The sequence below is a fragment of the Mirounga angustirostris genome, unplaced genomic scaffold (assembly GCF_029215605.1).
Source record: "Mirounga angustirostris isolate CCGP_5_RB_7025 unplaced genomic scaffold, mMirAng1.0.hap1 SCAF_6, whole genome shotgun sequence".
Lineage (NCBI taxonomy): Eukaryota > Metazoa > Chordata > Mammalia > Carnivora > Phocidae > Mirounga > Mirounga angustirostris.
In genome coordinates this window covers 103,781,572-103,805,788 of record NW_026991714.1, presented here as the reverse complement: position 1 = coordinate 103,805,788, position 24,217 = coordinate 103,781,572, and the positions used below count along the sequence as shown (strand labels likewise).

The following is a 24,217-nucleotide window of genomic DNA, read 5'->3' as shown; positions in this document are numbered from 1 at the left end:
CAATCTACGCACATGAATCCTTTAAAAGCTGTCCAGGTTGTGGTCAGAGAGAGATGCAACTACGGAAAAATGGTCTGAGAGATGCAACACTTCTGGTTTTGAAGATGAGGGAGATGGCCAGAGCCAAGGAATGCAGGCAGCATGCAGAAGCTGGAAAAGGTGAGGAAACACGTTCTTCCCTACAGGCTCCCTATCTACACTTTGATTTTAACCCAGTGAGGCCCATGTTGGACTTCTGACCTACAGAACTGTTAAGACAATAAATACGCGTTGTTTTAAGCCACTAAGTTTGTGGTAATGTGTTACAGCAGTAACAGAAAACTAATACACACAAATGAAAAAACTAATACACACCATTCACATGGCAAAGATATATCTAACAGCACCTTAGTCAATTGATCAAATAAGCACCACCATAACGAGACAACCTAAAAGGATTTATCTCCTGATATGACATCACCCACATGGTATTCTTGCCAAAAAGGTTTACCTCGAATCTGATCATGAGGACACAATCATATAAACACTAATTTGGGGACATCCCATAAGACAACTGTCCTAGACTTGACAAAAATGTCACTGATGTATTATGTGTCACTTATACTCAAATAAAAATATACTGGTTTTTTAAAATTGTAAAAAAAATAATCAAAAAATAATCCACAAAAAAAGCCACTGACGTGAAAAGCAAAAAAAGAGGGAAAACCATTCCCTATTAAAGATATTAACAACCGGGGCGCCTGGGCGCGGGGGGCGTCTGCCTTGGGCTCAGGTCATGATCCCAGTGTCCTGGGATTGAGCCCTGCATTGGGCTCCCTGCTCAGCGGGAAGCCTGCTTCTTCCTCTCCAACCCCCCCCACCCACCCACCCCCGCTTGTGTTCCCTCTCTCACTGTCTCTGTCAAATAAATAAAATCTTAAAAAAAAAAAAATACAACAACCAAATGCAATGCACACTCCTTAACTGGATCACAGGTTAAAAACAAAAGTTATTAATGACATTTTGGGACCATTTGGGAAAATATGGTCTACTGGGTAACACTCTTGTTTCATTGTTGAATTTCTTACATGAAATAATATTGTGGTTATATAGGAAAATGTTCCTCAGTATATAATTATTATTATGACTTAATATAGCATCTTAACATCATAACATCTGCCATTTATTTTCAAACAGTTCAGCCAAAAATTATGACTATGTGTACGTGTTTGTATACATACACAGAAGAGAAAGAACAAATGGATCAAAATGTTAACAACTGATGAACCTAAGTGAAAGAAATGCAGCGCTTATTGTACTACTCTTTCAACTTCTCTGATACAAAGTTAAGGGGGAAATACATTCCTGGGTCCCTTCACTGCCTACCTTTCCCGGTCCCCTCACAAGCCGCCAGCAGCCTAACTGGAATAACTCATGTTCTTCAAACAGCCCACACTCTTCCACTAGCGGATCATGTCTTCTGCAGCATTATTCACACCTCAAGGCTCAATAGCTAGGGTTGGGTTTCAATACAAGGTAGAAGCTTCTACATGATACTAAAATACCACTTTTGGGAACAAGCTGACCAAGTATCAAATAGGAATCATCATTTGATGTCCTTTAATACTGGCTTTGAGTGTAAGCATTCTTTGTCTCTCTTACTATTGTTTCTCTTACCCCATACAATCTTTAACCTCTATTTCTTGAATTTCATCATGCCCATTTATGATCTGAGAGAATCACAAGCATGGCAGTAAACCATGGACAAAAATCAGGACTGGCCACATCAGAAACTATTACAGAAACATTCAAGTGCTGCCTGCCTCTGGATCCCAGCCCGCATCACTTCTGAGTATCACAGGCAGCCCAGACCAGAGCTCACCTCCTTCCCGTAGGCCTCGTTGCTGTCCATATGGCAGCTTACTGACATCAAAGAAGATGGAAGAAATTATCTAAATTCACCAGGCTAGTCCCATTCCCTCCCTTGAACTGTAGAAGAGTCACTGATATCTCAATTACCTCTTCTGCAATACCTTTTTCCCTGCATGCTAAGATTTTGCAATGCTAAAAATAAGGGGAGTGGGGGAGGGTACTGGACTAACAGATGGAGGATTAAGAACAAAAGACCTCCCTGACAGGGGGAACAAGAGCTAAAATGTTTGTATACCTACCATAATAGTACAGAGGAACAAAAATTGAACTTGTAAATAAAATTAAGTTGTTCTTCTGAAACGCCTGTCTAGCTACAGACAGGAAAAGGCCCAGCATGGTTTCTATGTATGTTATGCTGTTTCTAATAGAAAGGACACAATCAAGCCAAAACAAACATCTGTTAAACAGTTAAGTTTGTTAATGAAACAAAATTGCAGCTGGTTTTATCAAAGATCAAAAGTGAAGCAAATTAGAGAAAGGATGTCTGAACAAAGCTGGTTTCTAAAAAATAATGGCTCAAGAATTCTAAACCTACTTGTCAAATTAACACAAATCCTTCCTGGATTTTACTTAGACCACTGATTAGTATTTATTTTGTAGCTTTGTAAAGACCAGACTCTCAGTTTAAATCTAATAACATTCACTCTAGAGCTTTTGTCTCTATAGTATATTTTGCAGATTTTTCAAAATACTACCTTTCATAAAGCAAAAAGTTATGCTCTCCATTACTATTCTGTGACTTAAAAGGCTCACATATAAAAGGAAAAACAACAGTATGCAGTTTGCAGCTCCTGGAGTCGGCTGTGGGAAAGCAGTCCGGCACCAAGCAGAAGCCTAAAAACGGATTAGCACTTCACAGTGCACTGCCATACCTCCTCTTCTTACATGTACAAACCCCCCATCACCACCTGAAGACCCGTTAGATAAGGGCACCTACACACAAATACAAACGGGTTTTTTTCACAGCCCTGCTAACTCAAAATGTCACAAACAAATTACATGGCTGACTCATTTGCTAACTTTGATTTAGTCAGCTAATTGATGTTTATGTACTTAGAAACATTAATAGATCACAGAGATCAAGGTACCTGAGAAGATGCAGACAATGCTGGGGTAACTAGAGATGAGCAGTTTCATCAAATCTACTGTAGTTTGATGAGCCAGCCAAGAAAACAGTTTGCAAACTAAATGAAAAGTCATGGGCTTGACAACCAAAATTTGCCATTGCAGTGATAACAATGACATTTTCTCATGTACCCTTTGTACATGATTAATGCACAAAGAAAAGACATAAAAAGAACAGAGACCTTCATTCTGAGAAACCTTAAAATGTACTACTTATTAAAATAAATTTTGTAGAGAAAGAATGAACAAAAATCTTTGCCATTCCAGATACAATCTGAATCAATCAGCAAATAGCACTTAACTGTTAAATAACTTCAAAGCTATAAAACATAGATCTTCTTGGCACTGCAAGTGTATCAAATGTGGTTCTTATACGCCAAACAGGCACGTGGAATACAAAGGTAAATTCCTGAAAGCTGCTGAATATATCCAGAATTAGTCAAAAACTCACACCCTTGGAGTCCCTGATGCTCGGAAGAAAATGACATGAGGCAATCAGAAAACAGACTGATCTATATGTAGATCATCCAGGACAGGATCATGTGTTGTTGAAAAGGCAGCTCCAGGATCAAGTACATCCTAGGATCCGAAGAGTTAAAAAGAATGTTTAAGACTCATTATGTCAGGGGTGCCTGGGTGTCTCAGTCATTGAGCGTCTACCTTCCGCTCAGGTCATGATCTCAGGGTCCCGGGATCGAGTCCCGCATCGGGCTCCCTGCTCAGTGGGAAGCCTGCTTCTCCCTCTCCCACTCCCCCTGCTTGTGTTCCCTCTCTCACTGTATCTCTATCAAATAAATAAAATCTTTAAAAAAAAAAAAAAAAGACTCGTTATGTCAGAGGATTTAAAATCCTCTGACATAATGTTGCTACTTTACCTGAAGCCTACTTCATTAGAAGTCTAGACAGTCCCATCTTGATCAAAGCTCAGAAGTGGAACAAGCTGTCATACCTCAGAGTCCTACAGACAGACTCATTCACTCTTCATTTTCTCTCTCCCTTGACCCGACTAACTAGTCTGAGACAATCCAAGTGCTCTCTCAATAATGCCTCAACAACTGGTATTATCTGCTCACAAAAGTAGTCCTCAGATAGTCTGCTATTTGGAAGAACTACCGAAGCTTAATTATAGGAACAATATAAACTACAATATTTTTCCTTCCCTGACCCTGAAACCAGCAGATCCAGCTAGACTTCTACATTGTAATAGGTTTCTGTCCAACTTTAGTCATTCTAAAACTGACTTTCATCCATACCAATGCCAAAATTCAGGTTATACAGAAGAGTGTATTTTACAATGTTTAGGGCTTTATCCCACTTTCAGCTGAATACACATAGCTAAGCACTCTTAGAGAAATGTGACATCTGCAATACAAAGGATACCAATTCAAAGGAAAACTAAGAAGGTCAACAGAGAGGAGGACACTTGGACTCTGTAATTAGCAGATAAAAAATACACACATTTCTGCCAAAAAGATCCAGAGTCTGAGACTATGAACGATTCCCCTAGGGCCGAGAGACTTCTGGAAGCCTGCCACATCAAAGAACAATATGGACTAGTGAATGGTCCTTCACAAAGTACAGGCAATTGGAAAAGGCCCAGAGAAAGACAAGGAGGGTCTCTCTAGGGCAGGGATAATGGGACTGGAGAGGCGAGGACAGAGTGGAGAAAACCAAAGAAAGGGATCTAAAAATAAAGTTCTTTTATTTATGGCATTTACACAACACAAGAAAGCAATGTAGGATGTACACTAATCTTGTATTTATGGAAATATTTCATACTAATAACATTGCCAAAAGCCCTAATAAAATATCTCCCTAAAAGGGAGTGGGGGGACAAACAGAATAAACAACTGAACGAGCCAGGACCACAAGTCTGCCTCTCAGCCCCATTTTGGATAGTCTGTGTTCCTTTTTAAACTCATCTTTACTTTTTTCTTATGGAGAGTATCATTGTTTTTGTAATTCTGTTTGCAGACTCTAATTTTCACTTCTTCAAGAAAAAAAACATCAAAAGCCCGACCTGATATTAGAAGCATCTCCCTTTCCAACTACAGCAGCCTAAAATGAGAGTTCCCATATTATGTACTGTAGTGGAAACAACAATATTTGATAATTAATAAATTACAGCAAAATATCGCCAATAAAGTGAAATACCAAGGAATCTGTTTAAAACTGAACTAAACTGATTTTATAAAAATGCTAAAGCCCAAATATTCAAATGGAATCTTAATGCTACAAAGTGTGTGGTGATAACTGAAGTCTCTCTTAGAATATTTGACTTTCCAAAGTCCTCATAATCTGACCTAATTGAGCTTTACCACTTTTAATGAGAAACACTAATACTATCCTTTAGGAGTTCCCTCACCAAGTCAGAGATAAAGTTTTATCTTCGGTGGTTTAATTCATTTCCATATCACCTCACCAAAGAGAGCTTTCTTAAATAAATACAAAGAAGTTATGCTAAGGAGCCAGTGTGGTAATATCCAATTTGAATTCTAGACTATCAGAAGATGTGCAATTACATTTCAGAAAGGAAGGAGCCCTTCTATTTTAACTTGCATTGTATTCCTCCTAGCAGCCATGCATAGGAATGATGATGATGTTAAATCTAATTAGACACAGATTTACTACCTTCCCTACTGCTTTCCCATATTGCTAATATTACAAATAGTACCTGCTTTAAAAAGTGTAATAAGCTCACTGCAACTACCACAATTTAAAATGCCAGAAATCTATTTGTTGAAGGAAACTGCTTCTAAACATCTGAGGAAAAGGGAGAGAGACTTTTACTGTTAATGAAAAGCCTCCACTGTTGACCAGTATACAGCCCAGCAGTAAAGACGTCTGGAGTCACGCTGCCTCCCTAGAAACTGGGCTTCACCACTCACCAGCTCTATCAGTGGTCTTGAGCAAATTACTTAGGCTTTGAGCCTCAGTTTTCCATGTGCAAAATAAGGATAATAATCCTATGGCTGTCCCAGTTATTGTGTCAATCAAGGAGACAATAAATGTCAAGGACCTGGCATACTGCCAGTGTTAAGAAATGTTAGTTATTATTTTTACAATTTTTGTTTTCATTTTCACAATTAAATGAACTACTCAGGGAAAGTAACTAGAGTAACAGCTTCTCTGAGAGACATCAGTTGGCTAAATTGTGAGATGACTCCATCTCTGTACAAACAGTTGTCATTTATATCATAAACATTTTCCCACAATACAAACACTAAGGATTTCTAGCACATCAAGAACAATGATAATCTGCCCTTCGAACATATTAGAGAAAGTACTATGTACACGAAACCATAGTACAACCAGTCTACATTCAGATCCATGTTCAGCAACCATAAAGTAAGAATAATCAAAAGCCAACAACTAGCACATTATGGTTTTAGTATAAGAAACAAAGAGTACAAAAAACCACAATAGACCCTAACCTTGGAAAAACGTGTGGATACAGAAGACTTTCTATTCAATTTCTGTGGCCTATCCATCTATCTCAAGCTCATTCATGGGCCCAGGTTAAGAACTTCTATTACATTTACTTAGCAAGTCTACATGGTTGTAAACTATTTACCACTTGTAATCTCAAAGGGCAATTTACATTTTCAAGGAAAAATACTATTGCAATTATACAATACAAACAATATAATTGCTTATGGTCAAATTGATTTGATATGATTTTTATTAAGCTTTATTTGTTCTTTTTTAAGAATTAGATTATGATTAAATTATTACTACAATTGGTCTCCAAATTCCATCAAGTAAAAATTTTAGGACACCTTTTCTGTTTTCCTTGTTCGATGATGATGCAAACTGGACAATATAAAAAGATCAGCATCATAGAAACAATTGCAGGCTAAGCAGTAAATTACTCTGTTCTCAATTCTAGATACTTTCAGACAAGAATTTTCCTTTAGACTAAAAATACTTCCATACAGATGCTGCATGAAAAAAAAGATAAGGTTAGCAAGAAATGACGGGCAAAGTTAAAGAGAAGGATAGGAAAGGGACTGTGGAAAATTTGTAGTGACTTCTATCACAAGTAAAGATATCCCCTGGATCACAAATTTATTGAAACATTCTATTAAGGTGCCTAAAGCTGCCTGAATTAGTCCATGTACCTGGTAATTATAAAACCTTAATATAGCTCAGGGTAATGTACAGGTTTTAAAAACAAAGATACCCAAATCCAACAAGAAATGGCTCTACAGGGGCGCCTGGGTGGCTCAGTCGTTAAGCGTCTGCCTTTGGCTCACATCATGATCCCAGCGTCCTGGAATCGAGCCCCACTTCGGGCTCCCTGCTCCGCGGAAAGCCTGCTTCTCCTTCTCCCACTCCCCCTGCTTGTGTTCCTGCTCTCGCTGTGTCTCTCTCTGTCAGATAAATAAATAAAATATTAAAAAAAAAAAAAAGAAATGGCTCTACATCCCCTTAAGGAATTTCCCCATGGTGTATACGCTTTTATAAAAATATTTAATGAGAAACAGAAGTGCTTAATGTGGCTGTCAGACACAGGAATTAGGATTTGAGTCACTCAATACATTTTTTTGAAACAAATGTTATTAAAAAAATTTTTTGTAGGTTTACTTCTTTATGCCCACATTTTCTCACAAAGAGTTGAGGGTTGGTTACACAAACACAAATGCCACCAGAAGATAAATAAATCTGAGGAAAACTAATAAAATAAAAATACAATTAAGAAATAAATGCTAGGGTTTAAATTAGTCTGTGGAAGGCAAATCACCTGGTCCTACCCAGTTTCTGGAGCTAGGCTTCTATCAGCTTAAACCACTGAGGGAAGCAGAGTCCATCTCAAGAGCTGGCTGTATCCAAAGAGGAAAAACAAGCCATCAGCTACACAACTTTTCTTAACACTTGTGTTTCCATCACTTCTAGAAATGTAGTCAACACATACAACCATCCTTTCTAACAACAATGAAAGGCCCAAATATAAACAATTTGCTCTTGCTCTACTTTGGTTTTAGTTTGGGAGGTAACCTCAGTAGCTTTGAAATGAGAAACAAAAATCCTACTCCAATACTTAAAATTGTAGCCGTCACTTAAAGAGAAATCTGTCATATATATATATATATATATATATATATACTACAGAAATAACATAAGACCCAAAGAAACAAAAGACTGTAAGAAAAGATATGGTATGAGACAAAACAAACATTCAGTTTCACCCACTGAGAAGTGGACAGTAATAAATGACTTTAAATAGGCAGGATTTGGGTCACATATTAAAACAATACCAGGAATGCACAGGTTATCAGTATTAACATAACTAGTCTATAGACGTCTTCTCTGATAATAATTATTATACCTCAATAAAGCAGAAAAAATAAATTATAAATAATTTTAAAATTTTGAGAGAGAAAAATACACGATGGCCTTTCTTAGATTTTTGAAATATATATGGTCCTGCCTTAATGAAGGAGGATTAAAGTTCTCTACCCAGGTCCCTTCAAGTATTCAACCAATTAGTTTAAAAAACAATCACATAATCATCACATTAAATTCTTAACTGACTAGCGAGGAAGCCCTCAATACAGAGTAAAACAGTATAGAACAATTTACATTATAAACAATGTATACATTTTAAAATATGAAAGCCTGCGCTTAAGGAAACAGTTGATTTTATTCAACTTCCCTCGGGACTTTTGTCCATATACAATTTAACTGAAACTGTGCAAGTCAGATGGGCAATATTTAGAACGTATTAACCTTCTCTTCACTTACCTGGTCTTTCTCATGGGGTAGAAGGCTGACAGGTGGTAGCGAGGATGGGAAAGCACTGGGATATTTGGGAGCCCCTTTGCCATCTAAGCTTCCATAATTGACCCTGTACTGCGGTCCATCTTTCAGTAACCTCCCGTTGTTCACTGCGCGTTTAGCCCCTAGTCGCAGCCGCTGCTGAAAGGCTGGGTTGTTGGTGGTGCCTGTGAGATCACTTTGACTTCTGAGATACTTCTCAATGTTCTTCAGGGAGGAGCCATTTGGCTCCTCGAGTCCTTCAATTGCTCTCCTTAAAAGTTTATTCCAATCCACATTGCGGAGATCATTACATGATCCCCTAGACCCCTTGGTTGACTTGGGAAAAGTGCCTGGTTTAACTGATGAAAAGCGCCCAGGGTTGTCTGGGTCCTTATAGGAGGCAAGGCCTTTGTTGGTGACTTTGAGAACTGAGCCATCCTGAACACTGAGCTCCAGCTGCTCCGAGACTGTCTTCTTATCCAACCCATGGGAAGTGCTGACTGCATGGCAGATTCTCTCTTCAGAGGGCCTTTGCTTTTGCTTTTTTATTTTCTGTATAGCTTCAAGAATCCACTCTGTGTAAAGTGGGTTTGCAAGTTTTACCATGGTTGACAAATGACTTCTTCAATACCAAAGTTACCCATAGAGGTTTTCCTTGTATTTAACAGAACTTGAACATTTAAAAGTCATTTACAACTCAACAAACGGGCAGAATATTCCAGACCTTATTAAGCAAAACCTCACAAACATCCATCCTTAAGAGATTAAAAACAGGACACAGTGGAAATGTTGATAGTTGTCTTATTTGACCAACAGGAAAGACTGCATTCGGGCGAAGAACATCTTTAACAAGGAAATCAAGACCTTAAAGGATAAAAAGGGGGGGAAAGGCTCTTAATAATGGAATTTCTAAAAATAAAAGGCTCTTTAGTATTATTTTTCAGATGCAAAAGGACCACAGAAGTAATGACAGGCAGGTATTATGTAACAAAGCCACAGTGACTAAATTTCCTAACCAGAAACTGGGTCATAGTCTGAGAAGGAAATTTTTTTAGGATTTTCACTTGTTATTTATATGAAGTCATTTATAGGGTATTTAAAAGATCATACCTAAGTTACTTACTTAGTGGATTAACCCTTATTGAAATTAATACAATTACATGAATGGTTCAAGATATATGTCTATCATAAACATAAAAACAATCATAAACATAAAAGCAATCTCAAAGAAAAATTCTATGACACAAAAACCTGAGGAAAGTAAAAGTGACCCTTGAACAATGCGGGGAATTGTCAAAAATCTATGTATAACTTCTGACTCCCCAAAAACTTAACTACATATAGCCTACTGTTAACTGGAAGCCTTACACAACATAAACAGTTGATTAACACGTTTTGTATGTTATATGTATTTTATACTGTATTTTTACAATAAAGCTTGAGAAAAGAAAATGTTATTAAGAAAATATATTTACAGCACTGTATTTATAAAAAAAAAAAAACAAACAAAACAAAACAAAAAACCACGTGTAAGTGGACCCACGCAGTTCAAACCCATGTTGTTCAAGGGTCAACTGTACATTAACTTTACTTCAAGAAATCTTAAACTTGAAAAAAAAAAAAAGGCAATAATCCTGATTCTTCTATTTCAGCTAGATATTGTATTTCCCAAGTCTCACACGTAAGAAAATTTCCCAACTAGCCACTTCTACAGAATCATATCCTCCCATCCCTTTGCAAAAGGTCTGTGACACTCTCTAATCCACAGGTTAGAAAACTGAAACTAATATGGTAATATAACCCTTCACCTTTTAAATAATATACCATTCTAGGTATCTTAATACCTGCTCAATACAAGGAAGGTTCATACAAATCCGATTCCAGGTAAACAGTTGTACTGCTCTCTGAAAGCCTCCTGGTGTACACCAAAACCACCCTACATCTCCAATCTCTATTGAGTGTACCTGCAAAGAACACTAGGAGAAAGTGCCCTGGCCTGGGAGTTTGGTCAGATCTGGGCTCTAATCTTGCCTTCCACTGATAATATCCACATCTGAACTCTTTTTATAGTTTCAAGTTTACAGAGTAGGCTCACATGTAATTTGTCATTTAATCTGCAAGACAACTCTATGGGTAAACTGAGGTTCAGGGGAAGATGGAACTCACTCAAAGTAACAGTCTATTGTAAACTTAAGGCTCAAATGCCATTATTCTAAAAAATCCAAGTCCAGTGCTATCCTCACCTGAGCCACACCTGCCTCTGAAATCAGACTAATGGTATGAAAACTAGCTCTACCAACATCTAGCAGAGACACCCTGGGTAAATGAGTTAAGTTTCAGTCACCTTACCCGTGGGGAAATAACAGTTAACCCTCACAGGAGTGTTAAAAGAGAATTACGTGAATATGATATCTAATAGTCAACATAAAGTAGCTATCATCACTTCCCATTAATGCAATGTCTGTCACTTTGAAAAATACCTCATAAAAAAATTAAATTTATTTCTGGTTATTTATTTATTGTACCTACAAGGGAATAACATCTTTCCTCAAAACTTTAGCCAGATATAATGAAAAACATAACATTTGCTCTGTTGCTGAAAAACTGGGCCATTGAACTATACTTGCTCAGTCAGCTTGAAAGAGGCAATTTAAAAAGAACTGTCCTCTTCGCAGTCAGTAAACCGTAGGTTCACTCCATTTTTTTCCCCTCGGATTCAGAAACTTGGGGCTAACGGGACTGGAGAGGTCATCCCATCTAATCTCTAGTTATCCAGTAAAAGATCCCTTGTTCAATAACCCCAAGAGATGGGCCATCAAGTCTTAAAATACTTCCAGTGACAGAGAATTTATCACTTTTTGAGGCAGTTCACTCCACTGTTGGACAGCTCTAACTCTAATATATTCTTTGCTCACAAGAGCCAAAATCTGTCTTCCCATAACTTCTACCCTTTAGTCTTGGTTTCCCTAAAACAATCCCAAGGAATTCTTACTAATTCTTTAAACAGGACTTCAAGTATTTGAAAACAAGAATCTTTTGAAAACCACTAAAATTGAACTCCACTCTACCTCCCGCCCTACTTTAGACCACTCATATTCCAGTTCCTTAACACTTCCACATCACATGGTTTCCAAGCACTTCCTTCTTTTGGTTGCTCACTAGTTTGGCTAATGCCCATCTTAAAATCTGGCAGTCCAGGCATTATCCAAGTATAAATGTAATCCAAGGTTACATGAACTTTCTTAACAGCCTTGCCACACAACTGACTCATGCTACGCATGCAGTCCAACTAAAAATCCCAGATCTTCAAAAATGCTGTCAGGCTGAGACTTTCCATTCCCTTCCTTGTGCAAATATAAATGCTGGGATTTAAAATTTATTACAGTTCAAGTTCATTTTGTTGGTGGTTTGAGTCTATCTTCCAACCTGTTAGATCATTTTGAATCTCGATTCTGTCATCTATGTCATCTACAAATCTAATAAGCACTCCCCTTTGTGTCATTATATAAATCACTGAAAAAAAATGTTAGACTTGGAATATGGTGTGTTTAGGAATGAAATCACTGGCTTTCATAATGCAACTACTTTCGAGATAGAACATGGGAATCATTGTGTTATTAAGTTTAGAATAGGACACATCTTTTCAAAGTAAAACAGTCTGGGGCAAATTTCATTAGAAGACATTTCACTATGTCCAAATAATTTTTTCATCTTTCATCATTTACCCAGGATGAATCAACTAGTTTAATTTGATTGTACAAAATACAACTACAGGAAGCAGGAGGAGAGGTCACAGAAAAGTATACAATATTGCAAAGGTGGTCTCAGGCATTTTGGTTACACAAGTAAATGAACATACCTTAAAACAAAAACTAATAAATACTCAAAATATACTTTCATTACAAGCTATTACCACAATCTTTACAATCAGCAGAATCATCCATATCCACTAACAACACATTTTTTTAAGACTGACATTTTGTATCTTAAAATATAATAAAATAAGGGAAAATACCAGAACTGGAACTCCAAATGTATTAACAGTCCATGACAAAAAAGAAGATTGTCCAAATCTTCAAGCAAATCTGCCAAAGGAAAAAAAAGTAAATGTTAATTTGGGCATAAAGACATCCTTCAACTTCAGGAACCATCTATGGATCTTCACAACTATCCAATACAAACAACTGCAATGAGCTTATTAGCACTTTACTTTTGGTGCTATATTAACTCTTTCCTACCACTTACGGGTATTTAAGAACATGAATTCAGGACAAGAAATGAAGCTCCAAAGCAGTGCTTAAAGAAAAAAATTTGGGGGCCCCTGGGTGGCTCAGCCAATTAAGCGACTGCCTTCGGCTCAGGTCATGATCCCGCTCCGGGATCAAGTTCCACATCGGGCTCCCTGCTCGGCAGGGAGTCTGCTTCTCCCTTTGACTCTACCCCCTTCTTGTACTCTCTCTCTCAAATAAATAAAATAAAATCTTTGAAAAAAAGAAAAAATTTTTGCTCTTAACTTTAAGACCAGATGTGTTTCCCAAATTTTAAAACCCAGGTTGTGATAGGGGCACCTGGGTAGTTCAGTCAGTTAAGCGTCCGACTCTTGATCTCAAGGTTTTGAGTTCAAGTCCCACACTGGCCTACCCCAAAACAAAAACAAAAACAAAAACAAAACAGGCTGTGATAGAGTCTAAGAAAAAATCTTATCACGGGAAAAAAAAATCTTGGTTATTACTCAAATAGCCAGGCAGGTATAACATTTTGTCTGAAAACAAAAAAGTCAAATGCTGTTTGAAGCTCAGTTACTAACTTTCCAAGAAACATTCACTATTTGTCCCAAAGGTCCCTGGCATCTATGTACTGACTGGATAATCAAGATATGGCCAATAACTGCACCTAAGAGAAGGATGTACCAGTTTCCACAAGAGTCACTTCAGGACCATAGTGATCATTTTCACTTCAAAGGCAAAAAATAAATTTAAAACAACATTGTGAATAACTGCATTTTGATCTTAACAAAACAACCAAGCAACCTTAGATCCTCCTTTTCCCCTCCCCCAGCCACAGACACACACACCCCACTCCTCAATTTAATCTCAAAATTAGCTCTCATCTGACACCAACCAACAGAGTTAATTAGGCAGAAGCAGATGTAACTCAGCAGCTCTATGCTACAACCAGAATCAGTGTTAAAGCGAGGAACAAAATCAGTAGTCGCTTATTTGTAGCCAATTCTCAACTAAACACATGTATATTATCCACTGCAAATTTTTTTAATCTTAGGTGGGTTTGTTACTGACATCCCACTGCCCCACTGTAAATTGGTATATGCTAAGAGAATAGATTGAAAGCCAGCTTAATTTTAGTTTAAGCAGTATCTAACTAGAAAGGCAAATCTACAGGAAAAAAAATGCATTAATTCATTCAAAAGCCAAATAGAAATGCTTTTTTCCCCCTGATTTGGAATTAGCCACACCACTTCTCTTTCTCAGAGCACTAGGATTTGTTTTACATGTAGATAGGACATTCTATCAGACGTACAACCCTAAAAATCATTATTCTCTTTTAATTTTTTTTCTATAAAATGAAAGTTGGACTAAAAGGCTATCAAAAAGAGAGTGAATCATTCCAAATTAATTCTGGGGACTCATGCGACATCAAATTAAATTATTCTATTTTCTAAGGTTTTGAATCACTTTATTTTTAACTACAAAATAGTATCAGTAAATTATATGGTTGTATGGATGTATTTACATCATTCATTACAAACTATTCTAAACAGATCTAGAGAAATGCTTAGTCCAACACGAGCTTTTGGCTTCATTAGTATTATATAAATATCAACACTATTCAGAAATATTCACATCAGCATAAGAGGAGTCAAAATACCCTGGATTATAAATATTATGTGAAACCTCCTCAACGCTTTCACTAAAGCTGTGTGTTGTTTCAAAATCAATGTCGTAACACTCGAGTCATATCACAGATGAGCCAAAAACAGTGGTTAAAAAAAATAAAGATTAACAATAGAGTTTACTCTTTTGTCATCCCAGGTTTTACTTGCTAACAGTTATTTTTAGTTTTCTCACTTTTATATGCTCCTGGATTTTTTCACAGCCTATTATGTAACTGAGTGAGGATCCACAAATCTTAACAGTATCTTCTGAAACAGAACATACAGTGCTTAAGGGAAGAGACCTTAACTTTCTTTCTTGTATAACTACTCAGCACAGGCTATTTGCACACTTGCTCAAAATAGTGTCCACAGTTAACAAGTATCTGCTATCTGACATCAAACATAATCCCATTTGTTAACTTTCAAGTCCTGGATATATCTATTTCCCTGAAAATTAATGCTCAAGGCCCCAAATATGTGGAGTGGAAGAAAAGGATACAAATATTAATCAAAGAACCACCAACAAAATTTAGGAAGATATTCCCTGTATGCAGCCCTATGGTAGGTACTAGAGGCATAAGAAGCAATTCAGAAACAACAAAGCACTGTTTGGTGGTTCTTCAAAAAGCTAAATAGGAAATTACCATAAGACCCCACAATTCAACATCTAGGTATATACCTTGATGAACTGAAAACAGTTACTCAAATAAGTACACACACACACACACACACACACGTTCATAACAGCACTATTCGCAATAGCCAGAAAGTGGACGTAGACCAAATGTCCATCAATAGTTGAATGGAAACTGGGTGATGGGCATTAAGGAGGGCACACAATGGAATGAATACTGGGTATTGCATGCAACTGATGAATCACTGAACTCTACTTGAAACTAACAATACACTAATGTTAGCATATTAATACTAATAATAATACACTGAAACTAATAATAACACTATGTTAATTAACTGAATTTAAGTAAAATAAAAAATTTTTAAAGCAATAAAGTAAAAAGTTAAAAACAAACAGGTGAATGGATTAATAAAAGATGGTATATCCACGCAGTGGAATATTATTCAGTCATAAAAAGAAATGAAATACTGACACATGCTACAGTGTGGACGAACCTTAAAAACATGTTGCAAAAGAAGCCAGACACAAAAAGTCACATATGGTATAATTCAATTTATATGAAATATCCAAAATAGATTAATTCATACATAGAACATAGATTGGTGGGGCCTGGGGAGTGGAGAGATGAAGAGAAACTACTTAATAGGTAAGGGATTTTATTTTAGTTTGATGAAAAGGTTTTGAAACTAGATAGAGGTGGTGGTCACACAACACTGGGAATGTACTAAATGTCACTGAATTTGTTCACTTTAAATGGTTAAATTTATGTTATGTAAATTTCACCTCAGGAAGTCATTAAAAAAAAAGAAGAAGAAAGCACGAAACTATAATACCAACCATTTTCTGACACCTACTGTGGGTCAGGCACTTTACATAGATTATCAGTACACGTACACAGATTATCAGTAAACCTTAAAACAACTCTATAAGGTAGCACTGTTGCCCAATTTTGCAAAAAGAAATCTGAGACATGACTCATCAATGCTTCAGATCACTAAGTCATGAATGATTTTACTTTAGATGCTAAAACTAAACTCTTTCCTGTGTCTCCACTGGCTTTCCAAATTAGACTCCTTGGATCTCTTGTGAGAAAGTGCCTCAGGTATCACCTCCAGATGCCCCTGTGGGTTAAACACTAGGGTTACATAACTCCCTGCACCCAACAAAGGAGCTCCATTTTAACACTCCCATTCATAATAGGCTTCTCCTGAAGATTCACTTCACAGGAAGGGTTCCTCTGACTATAGAAGGGTAAAAGTCTGGAAACCACTGTGACTTTACCTTGCTGAGTGGGCACAACACCCCTTGAGTGGATGGGATGTAAACTGGACCTTGAAAGACAAGGTAGAACTTGGACAACTGCTCGGTTTCTTCACCCAAATGAAATGAAAATACAAATCCTTCATGGTCCAGTAAAAGCCGACACCTTCTCAGAAGCCCTACATCTCTTTGTCTAACAGGAAGCTTTTAGCTATCTTAATATTTTAGCATTCATTTTCCACTTTGTATTATGCTCATTTGTGTCCTGACCTCATCTGCCTTACTAGAACTGTGAAATACTTAAGAGCAGGATTCATGTTTGATTTCACCTTTGTATGCCCCTAGATTCCCCAAGACCACTACTTGAACAGAAGAGGGGTGCCGTGCCTATTTGCTAGATGAACACATCAGTGAACGAATGAAGGGAATCTAGCAGAGGGCACAGGAGCTAAGAATGAACTGCCTAAAAAAAGGGACACCAAGTCCACGTGCATGCCTTGGGCCAGTTACGTGCTGAATTCTAAGAAAGTTACTTCACGGCATAGTGAAGTGCACCCACACACACGCACAAATTTGTTGAATGTCTGAATCACTCCGGCAATAGTATCCATCCAATATAAGTTGAAGGGAAGGATGACTGAACAGACAAAAGCAACCAGGACTTCATCTCTCCCAATATCAATCTTGTTCAACTTATATTTATGAGCCTAACTCAGCAGCAAGCCCAGAGTAGGCACTCAATAAATGTTAATTGAATTGAGTATTTAATTCCCCATTTTGGGGGGAATAATACTAAATTCTTTCTCACTACTCATTAACATCGAGAGTTTTCAATTCACAAGCTAATAATGTTTTCCAAGGATTTTTAAGAGGCTAAATCACCATGAAAATTATCATTTCAACTAATACATATTATATTAATTGGAAGTTTAATTTTTCATGTCATGCTCTCCTACTTGACAATATCCTTGTTATGTCATTAAACTATAACTGTGTAAAGCTGCTTCAACAAACAATAACTGAACCATCAATAAACTATTATGGCTTCCATAATCCCTAGCAAAGATTAGTTTCAACATCATCATCACAAATTAGTAGAGACATGCCCCAAGTCTCCTGGTGAAGCCCAAGAATTAGGTTTGCATAGCCATCCCTACATTTAAGTGCTCAATAGTTTCAGTCTCTAAACTTTAATCACATTGTTAGGAACCTCACAGGAAATATGATCCCTTGTAAAACAGAGGATTTTAGAGACAAGATGAAAAGTCATTTGAAGACATCAGGCCTTTGGAGCCAGGGTACACTGATTGGTAATGATATTATTATAACTAAGCACTCTCACTTAAGAAATAATCAACTAAATTTAGAATGTCTTTTTTTGGCATTTAAAAATTCCTATTCAACCCTAGATTTCTTCCTGATTATAAATTAGCTTTAACCAGCTTTAATGACAAAGACTGAGAACAACATATTGAGAAAAAAAATCTGATTATTTTGAAAATACAGATCATAAGAATTCTGCATTAGCTTTATTAAAAATGTCTTCAAACAAGATATCTTGTATAGCCTGAAAACCAATTAGGGTTCCCCTCTGAGAACCTCAAGAAAACTATAGATCTATTTTTAAAAATGAACACATGTACATAGTCATTTGCATACAATTTCAAGGGTTTATAAGACCTCTATCACCTATCCCAAGACGCCCTAAGGCCCACTAACTACTCTACTTACTTTCATATACACAGAGAGTCAATAGTTTTATTGAGTTCAAAGTAACTATCTCTATGTGTGCTTTATTTATTTATTTTTTTAAAGATTTTATGTGAGAAAGACCACGAACAGTGGTAGGAGGGAGGTCAGAGGGAGAAGCAGACTCTCCAAGGAGCCTCAGTGAGTCTGAGGCTCGATCCCAGGACCCTGAGATCATGACCTGAGCAGAAGTCAGACGCTTAACCGACTGAGCCACCGGGCACCCCTCTGTGTGCTTTAATGAGGACATGTTACATTATAAGAAAGTTACTCTCACTGGTTTTGGATATTATCAAATAGGGGTCTGGAATATTATTCAACAAGGAGGTGTGCTGTGATGGGACATACCTAGAAGAGTTCAGGGATCAAGTCCCCACTTTGCCAGCTACCTAAGTTGTGGGATACTGGACATGTTAATCTTAAGTCTCAGTTTTGTCCTCTGTGAAATAGATTATACATCCCTGTTTGGCAGAACTGTTAAGAGGAATAATTGAGATAACAAATATGAAAGAACCAAGGATGGTGGCAGACACATAGCAGGAACACAATAAAATGCTAGCTCATAAAAGGAAAAAGGGCAATACAGTCAGCTGGAGACCTGTAAAATCTAATCTGGTTGAACTTCTGTCTATATGACCATTTTCTCCTAAGAGACAGGGGAAGTCAGCACCTGGCCCTTAGCTATAGTTGCAGACAAGTAAAAATTCAAGACAGCACACAGAAGAAAGTGAACAAAAGCAAAAATAGATTTGTAATGGCAAGGATAGGGTCAAGAACAGTGTATTTTACTCATAATCATACATCTTTTAAGGTCAATAAAGCTTTTAGAAGATAATACCGCACAGGAGAATATCTCCTTGACCTGAGGATAGGAAAAGAGTCTTAAAACAAGACAAGACACAAAAAGCACTAACCATAAAGAAAAGACCAATAAATTTGACTCCATTAAAATTAAGAACTTCTGTTCATTAAAAGACACCATAAAGTAAGTGAAAAAGCAAGCCACAGAATGGAAGTAGGCATTTGCAACACAGACACATGACAAAGGATCTGTATCTAGAGCAAATAAAGAACTTCGAGAAATACCAATAAAAGACACAAGGCCAATTTAAAAAAACAAATAAATAAGGGGCAGACTTGAACAGGAATTTTACAAATGAGGAAATTCAAATAGCCAATAAATATATGAAAAGCTATTCAACCTGGTTACTAACCAGTTAAATGCAAAGTTTACCAGATTGGCTAATTTGAAAAGCTAGCAAATCTGAGATTTGAAGAGGACAAGAAGCAATGGGAATTCTCATATATCACAGAAGGAAGTGTGGTCTGGTACAACACTTTGGAAAACAGTTTGACTAGTACCTAGTCAAGTTGAAGACAAGCATACCTCATGACTAGAGCGACCATACAAATCATCCAGACACTTTTGAGAATTAAAGGTATTCTATTAATAATTACACTGTGACAACTAAGCTAGCATAAATGGTCACCCTGCCCATGAACTAGCAATTCCATTCCTAGGTGTACACCTTAGAGAAACATATGCATTTGTGTAACCAGATGACGAGTACAGGAACACTCATAGCAGCTCTTTTCACAATTTCCCCAAACTGGAAACAACTCAAATATCCAACAGTAGAATGGATGTTTAAAAAAAAATTTTTTTGTGCAAGACTGTGAGTCTTACAAAAAGGTGCTTTATTAAAGGTGCTTTGGAAATGCAAATTAAAACATTTTAAGGGAAGAAAAATATCCCTTCATCACACTTCTCCCATCCATGCAATATTACCATTCTGCAAGCAAAGACTGATCACTATAGCTCACACATCCCTAACTTTCATAAAACAATTTTCTTTCTGCCTACTTTATACAAATACAAGCAAGTATACACATGTGGAAAACTGAAGGTATTTTGTAGAAAACCATCTAAGAGACTGAAAAGTCACCTGGTTAGGAATCCTGGCATTTAATAAAGCCAGACCAGTTGGTTAACCAGTAAGTAAAAATCCATGAAGTTTTTTGAAGTACATTAAAATTACTTATTAAATTCCTCAGCTACCTTTCCACACTCACCCTATTTTACCTTTCATTCACATTATGCCTTACATGTGACAGTTTCAATCTTATCTTCACAAGAAGCGCATGAGATAACATTTGGCATAACGGCAATGACGGAACACCCACTCTACTCAGAGGCCCAGGTATGGCTGGTAGGTAAAACTTCTACTGATCATGTTATCACCCCCAACCAGTCATTCCCCTAAATTCCTCCTTTAATGTTACCACCTTCCTCTATCTTCTCTCTTTTTTTTAAGTCATCATTTCACCTCCCCAACCTTCCACCCTAAGTAGAGGTTCTCAGGTAAAAATCTATCCTTTACTGAAACAATGCACTATTTTCCTATTCTTCTTAAAAACAGAAGAAGATTGCCCCAATTCACTTTGATACGTATGTGAAGAATTTACGGGTAAGAATGGAATGAATGGAGTGTTTTATTTCAGGGCTATCCCTGAAAATCTAAGATACACAAGTAAGACAGAAGAATGTACTTCACTCACAATTATACCAAAATAGTAGTAACGTTTTTGGAGCACCACAGAACACTATCCCAACATAATTAATTCCCATGTGCTACTTTCATCTCCTGTCCATATACAGAGGAGTCTTTATATACTCTACCTTGAATTTCTTCGTACCACCACCCCGAACATACTTGATACTAGGTTCATTGGTTCTCTTTTCTTATTTTCCACATCTGTAATTCTTTATCACTATTGTCTCACAACCTCTGTCCAATACTCTGTTTATCACATCCCAATACCTTCTCCCAATTGCATGGCTTAAACTCCTTCATGGGGCACAGGAAACCATTTGTAACCTAGCCCCTCCTCTTCCTTTGCCCCTTGTCTCCCACAACTTCCTGCACTCTACCCATACCAAAGTACTCACAAATTCAAAAAGACACTATGTCCTTTCCCAAGGTAATACTGGAGCTTCCCCGAGACAGACACCCTGACCAGACACCAGACCTTCAGACTCCAGCTCAAGTTTCACCCAAGAAATCCAGCCTGTCAACAACCTGGTCTTCCAAAGTAACACCTTTCTTTGCCCCATCCCCACTCCTGGGGCAGTCAACCAAATCACCCAGACCCACCGCCCAGCCCCACCCATTTTTTTTTCCACACCCGCCACCTTTTCTCAATCCCTGTAAGATCGTCTGCTACAGATATTATGCAAGTTCTGCTCTGCTGTCTTATCATCATTCAAGAATCTCCCAAGCATATCCATGTCCTTCTTCCATGTTTTTTTAATGTTTCATAGACCCCAGACTTCCTTTATAATTCCAATGCCAGTTTACACAGATACCTGCTTCCCACCACAGCAACTGTACTTGCTCCTCACATTCCCCCAATACTTCCCCCCAATCCAATATCTACTCTGCACTGCTCTCAATACCACTCCATATCCACCACACCCAAACCTATTCTTACTGTCCCAGATAACTGCAATCCCACCTTTCTGCATCATTTCACCTACCCTCACATACCCCTCAGTTCCCCTTCCACATCTCCAATGTTGCACCTCTCCCTACCCTCACTTTGCACCTGCTTGCACACCTCCCGTTTCCTCTCGCACCCACCCCCTCAGTCTTTCTAGACATTCACTGGCCCCCCACCGTTCCTACCAGGTCACTCCCACTCAGAAAACACCTCCAAACCCCCGCCTTCCAACCACCCGAGCCCCGCCCCCACCCCGGTATCGCCCCGCCCCCTCCACCATCGAGCCCCGCCCCTTGCCCTGGAGGCCCTGCTGAGGGGCGGGGCCTGTCCCTCCTCCCTTTTCCCCCGCCCCCTACCGTCACGCTCAGGGGCAGCCTGACCCCGAGCGGCCCCGCGGTGACCCTCGCGCAGAGGCCTGTGGGAGGGGCGTCACAAGCCCCCGATCCCCCCACCTTCCGCCCCCCTCCCGCCCAGTCTCCTCCCCCTGGGAATGCGCGGGGTGGGTGACAGACCTGGCCGCGCGCCACCGCCACCGCGCCTGCCGGGGGCGCTGCCGCTGCTTGAGAAAGAAGCCGCGGCTGCCGCCTGGAGGAGGTGCCGTCGCCTCCGCCACCGCTGCCGCCGCCGCCAGGGGTAGGAGCTAAGCCGCCGCCATTTTGTGTCCCCCTGTTGTTGTCGTTGACATGAATCCGACATGACACTGATTACAGCCCAATGGAGTCTCATTAAACCCGAGCCGCGGCCCCGCCCCGGCGCTGCTTCATTGGACGAGACCACAGACACTTAAGGCCACCCGTTGGCCTGCGGGTCTGTCCGTCACCCACACACTAGCCACTCTGCAGCCCATTGGGGCAGGTTCCTGCCGGTCATCTCGCCTCCGCATAGACACACCCCTCGACCCATCATCTCCCCCCTCCGGCACCACCCCGGGGGTGGGTCCACTGCCAGTACCAATCAACAGACCGCGGAGCCCGCCTCTTCTGGGCACCTATTGGTCCATGCGTTTTTCTCTCTCCCAGACACCGCGCCACCTCTGCTTCCACCTACCCGCCTCCTCTACCTCTAGAAATGGATTGGGTCTACTCGCAGGAGAAGCGCTTGGCCTTATTGGCTGCACACAACGCCAATCAGAGGGTCTTTTCCCTCTCCCCTCCCCCACTCAACCCCAAATCCCCTAGCCCGCAGCTAAAGTTTGTGTGAGAGCTGATCGCTGGCGGCGGCCGCAGGATTTAGGGGTGGGCGCGGGCGGGCGCGCGCGGGCGGGCACGCGAAGTTAAAATTCGAGGTTCTCAGTCGCCAGCTCCCGCGGTGGAGCGCGCGGACGGGCGCGCCGCCCGGAGCGTTCCATCCCGCCCCCTCCTCCACCCTCTCCCGTCCCGTCCCGGGCGACTACTCGCCCGCCCCCTGGCTCGCATCCTTACCCCCCACACCCCCCTACCCTGCAAGCCCCAGGCCGAGTGCAGGCAGAACGATGTCGCTGCAGCCTCCTCGCCATCCCATGCCGAAGGGGAGCAAGCCCCCTACCCGCCGGGCGTGCACCCCCCGGCTCCACACTCGCCCGTGTCTGCAAGCACGTGCACCGTTCGCCGCTGCCTCCAGCCACCCCGGTCCCCGGCTAACCTCGCCTGCAGCCCGGCCAATCGCTTGCTGCCCTTTGTTGCTGCAGCCCGGGTCTCCCCGCTGCCTTCCTCAGCCTCCGCCTCGTCCTTTGCCAGCCGCCCGGGTCCGCAGCGCCGCGCTCCCCCCGCCCGGGACCCACCGCCGCCGCCTCCTTCTCCTCCTCCGCCTCCTCCTCCTCGGCTCCGGGCTGCAGCGCACAGAGCCCGAGGCAGCGCCGCCCAGCCCCGCTCCCCCCGCGCCGCCAGCTAGCCCGCCCGGCCCGGCCGGGGGCGCAGCCTGGACCCCGCCCGCCCCAGTCCCCGCCCCGGGGGTACCTGCCTCCGCCCTGGGGGGCTCCGCTTGCCGCCCTCGGGGGAGGGCGGGGATGCCGGTGTCCGCGGGAGGATGGGGAAGCCTGGGCCGTTTGGGGCGGGGAGTGTGCCCGCCAGGGCTGGGACTGAGAGGTGCGGTCCTCGCCAACGCGCCCCCCCCCCCCCGCCGCTGTGGGCCCCAAACTTCGTCCTCCACCCGGGCCTTACACCCTCGGGTGATCGCGGCAGTTTGGGGGTAGGAGATGCCTCGGGAGCTGTGTCTACCCTGATCAGGAGGAAGAGGGAGCAGTGACATTCAGCGACCGCGGACAGGGCACGGCGGCAGCATCCTTGGGTGGGAGTGGGGATGTCAGACGCGGGCAGGAGGGGGAAAACTGCCCCCTCAAGATGCCCTCTCCCGGCCTGCGATGAGCTGGAGAGCTCAGAAATGCGTTCTGAGTGCTTTCTTGG

At 40.5% G+C, this 24,217-nt stretch overlaps 1 protein-coding gene across 5 annotated transcripts in view; it reads right to left on the bottom strand.

Moving 5' to 3' along the window:
* Nucleotides 1-23,811, bottom strand: part of KAT6B (lysine acetyltransferase 6B) — a 181,355-nt gene extending 157,544 nt beyond the window's left edge. The window contains exons 1-3 of one of the 5 annotated variants that reach the window (XM_064594857.1): nt 23,771-23,811; nt 12,812-12,881; nt 8,782-9,660 (exon numbers count right to left, since the gene is read on the bottom strand). In XM_064594857.1, coding sequence (XP_064450927.1) covers nt 8,782-9,402 — 621 coding nt within the window. In that variant the 5' untranslated portion in view covers nt 9,403-9,660; nt 12,812-12,881; nt 23,771-23,811. Of the gene's footprint in view, nt 1-8,781; nt 9,661-12,811; nt 12,882-22,348; nt 22,706-23,456; nt 23,591-23,770 lie in introns of those variants that run through there. The other 4 variants (XM_045878150.3, XM_045878149.3, XM_045878151.3 and 1 more) reach the window with 4 other exon arrangements.
* Between the last annotated feature and the right edge of the window lie 406 nt (nt 23,812-24,217).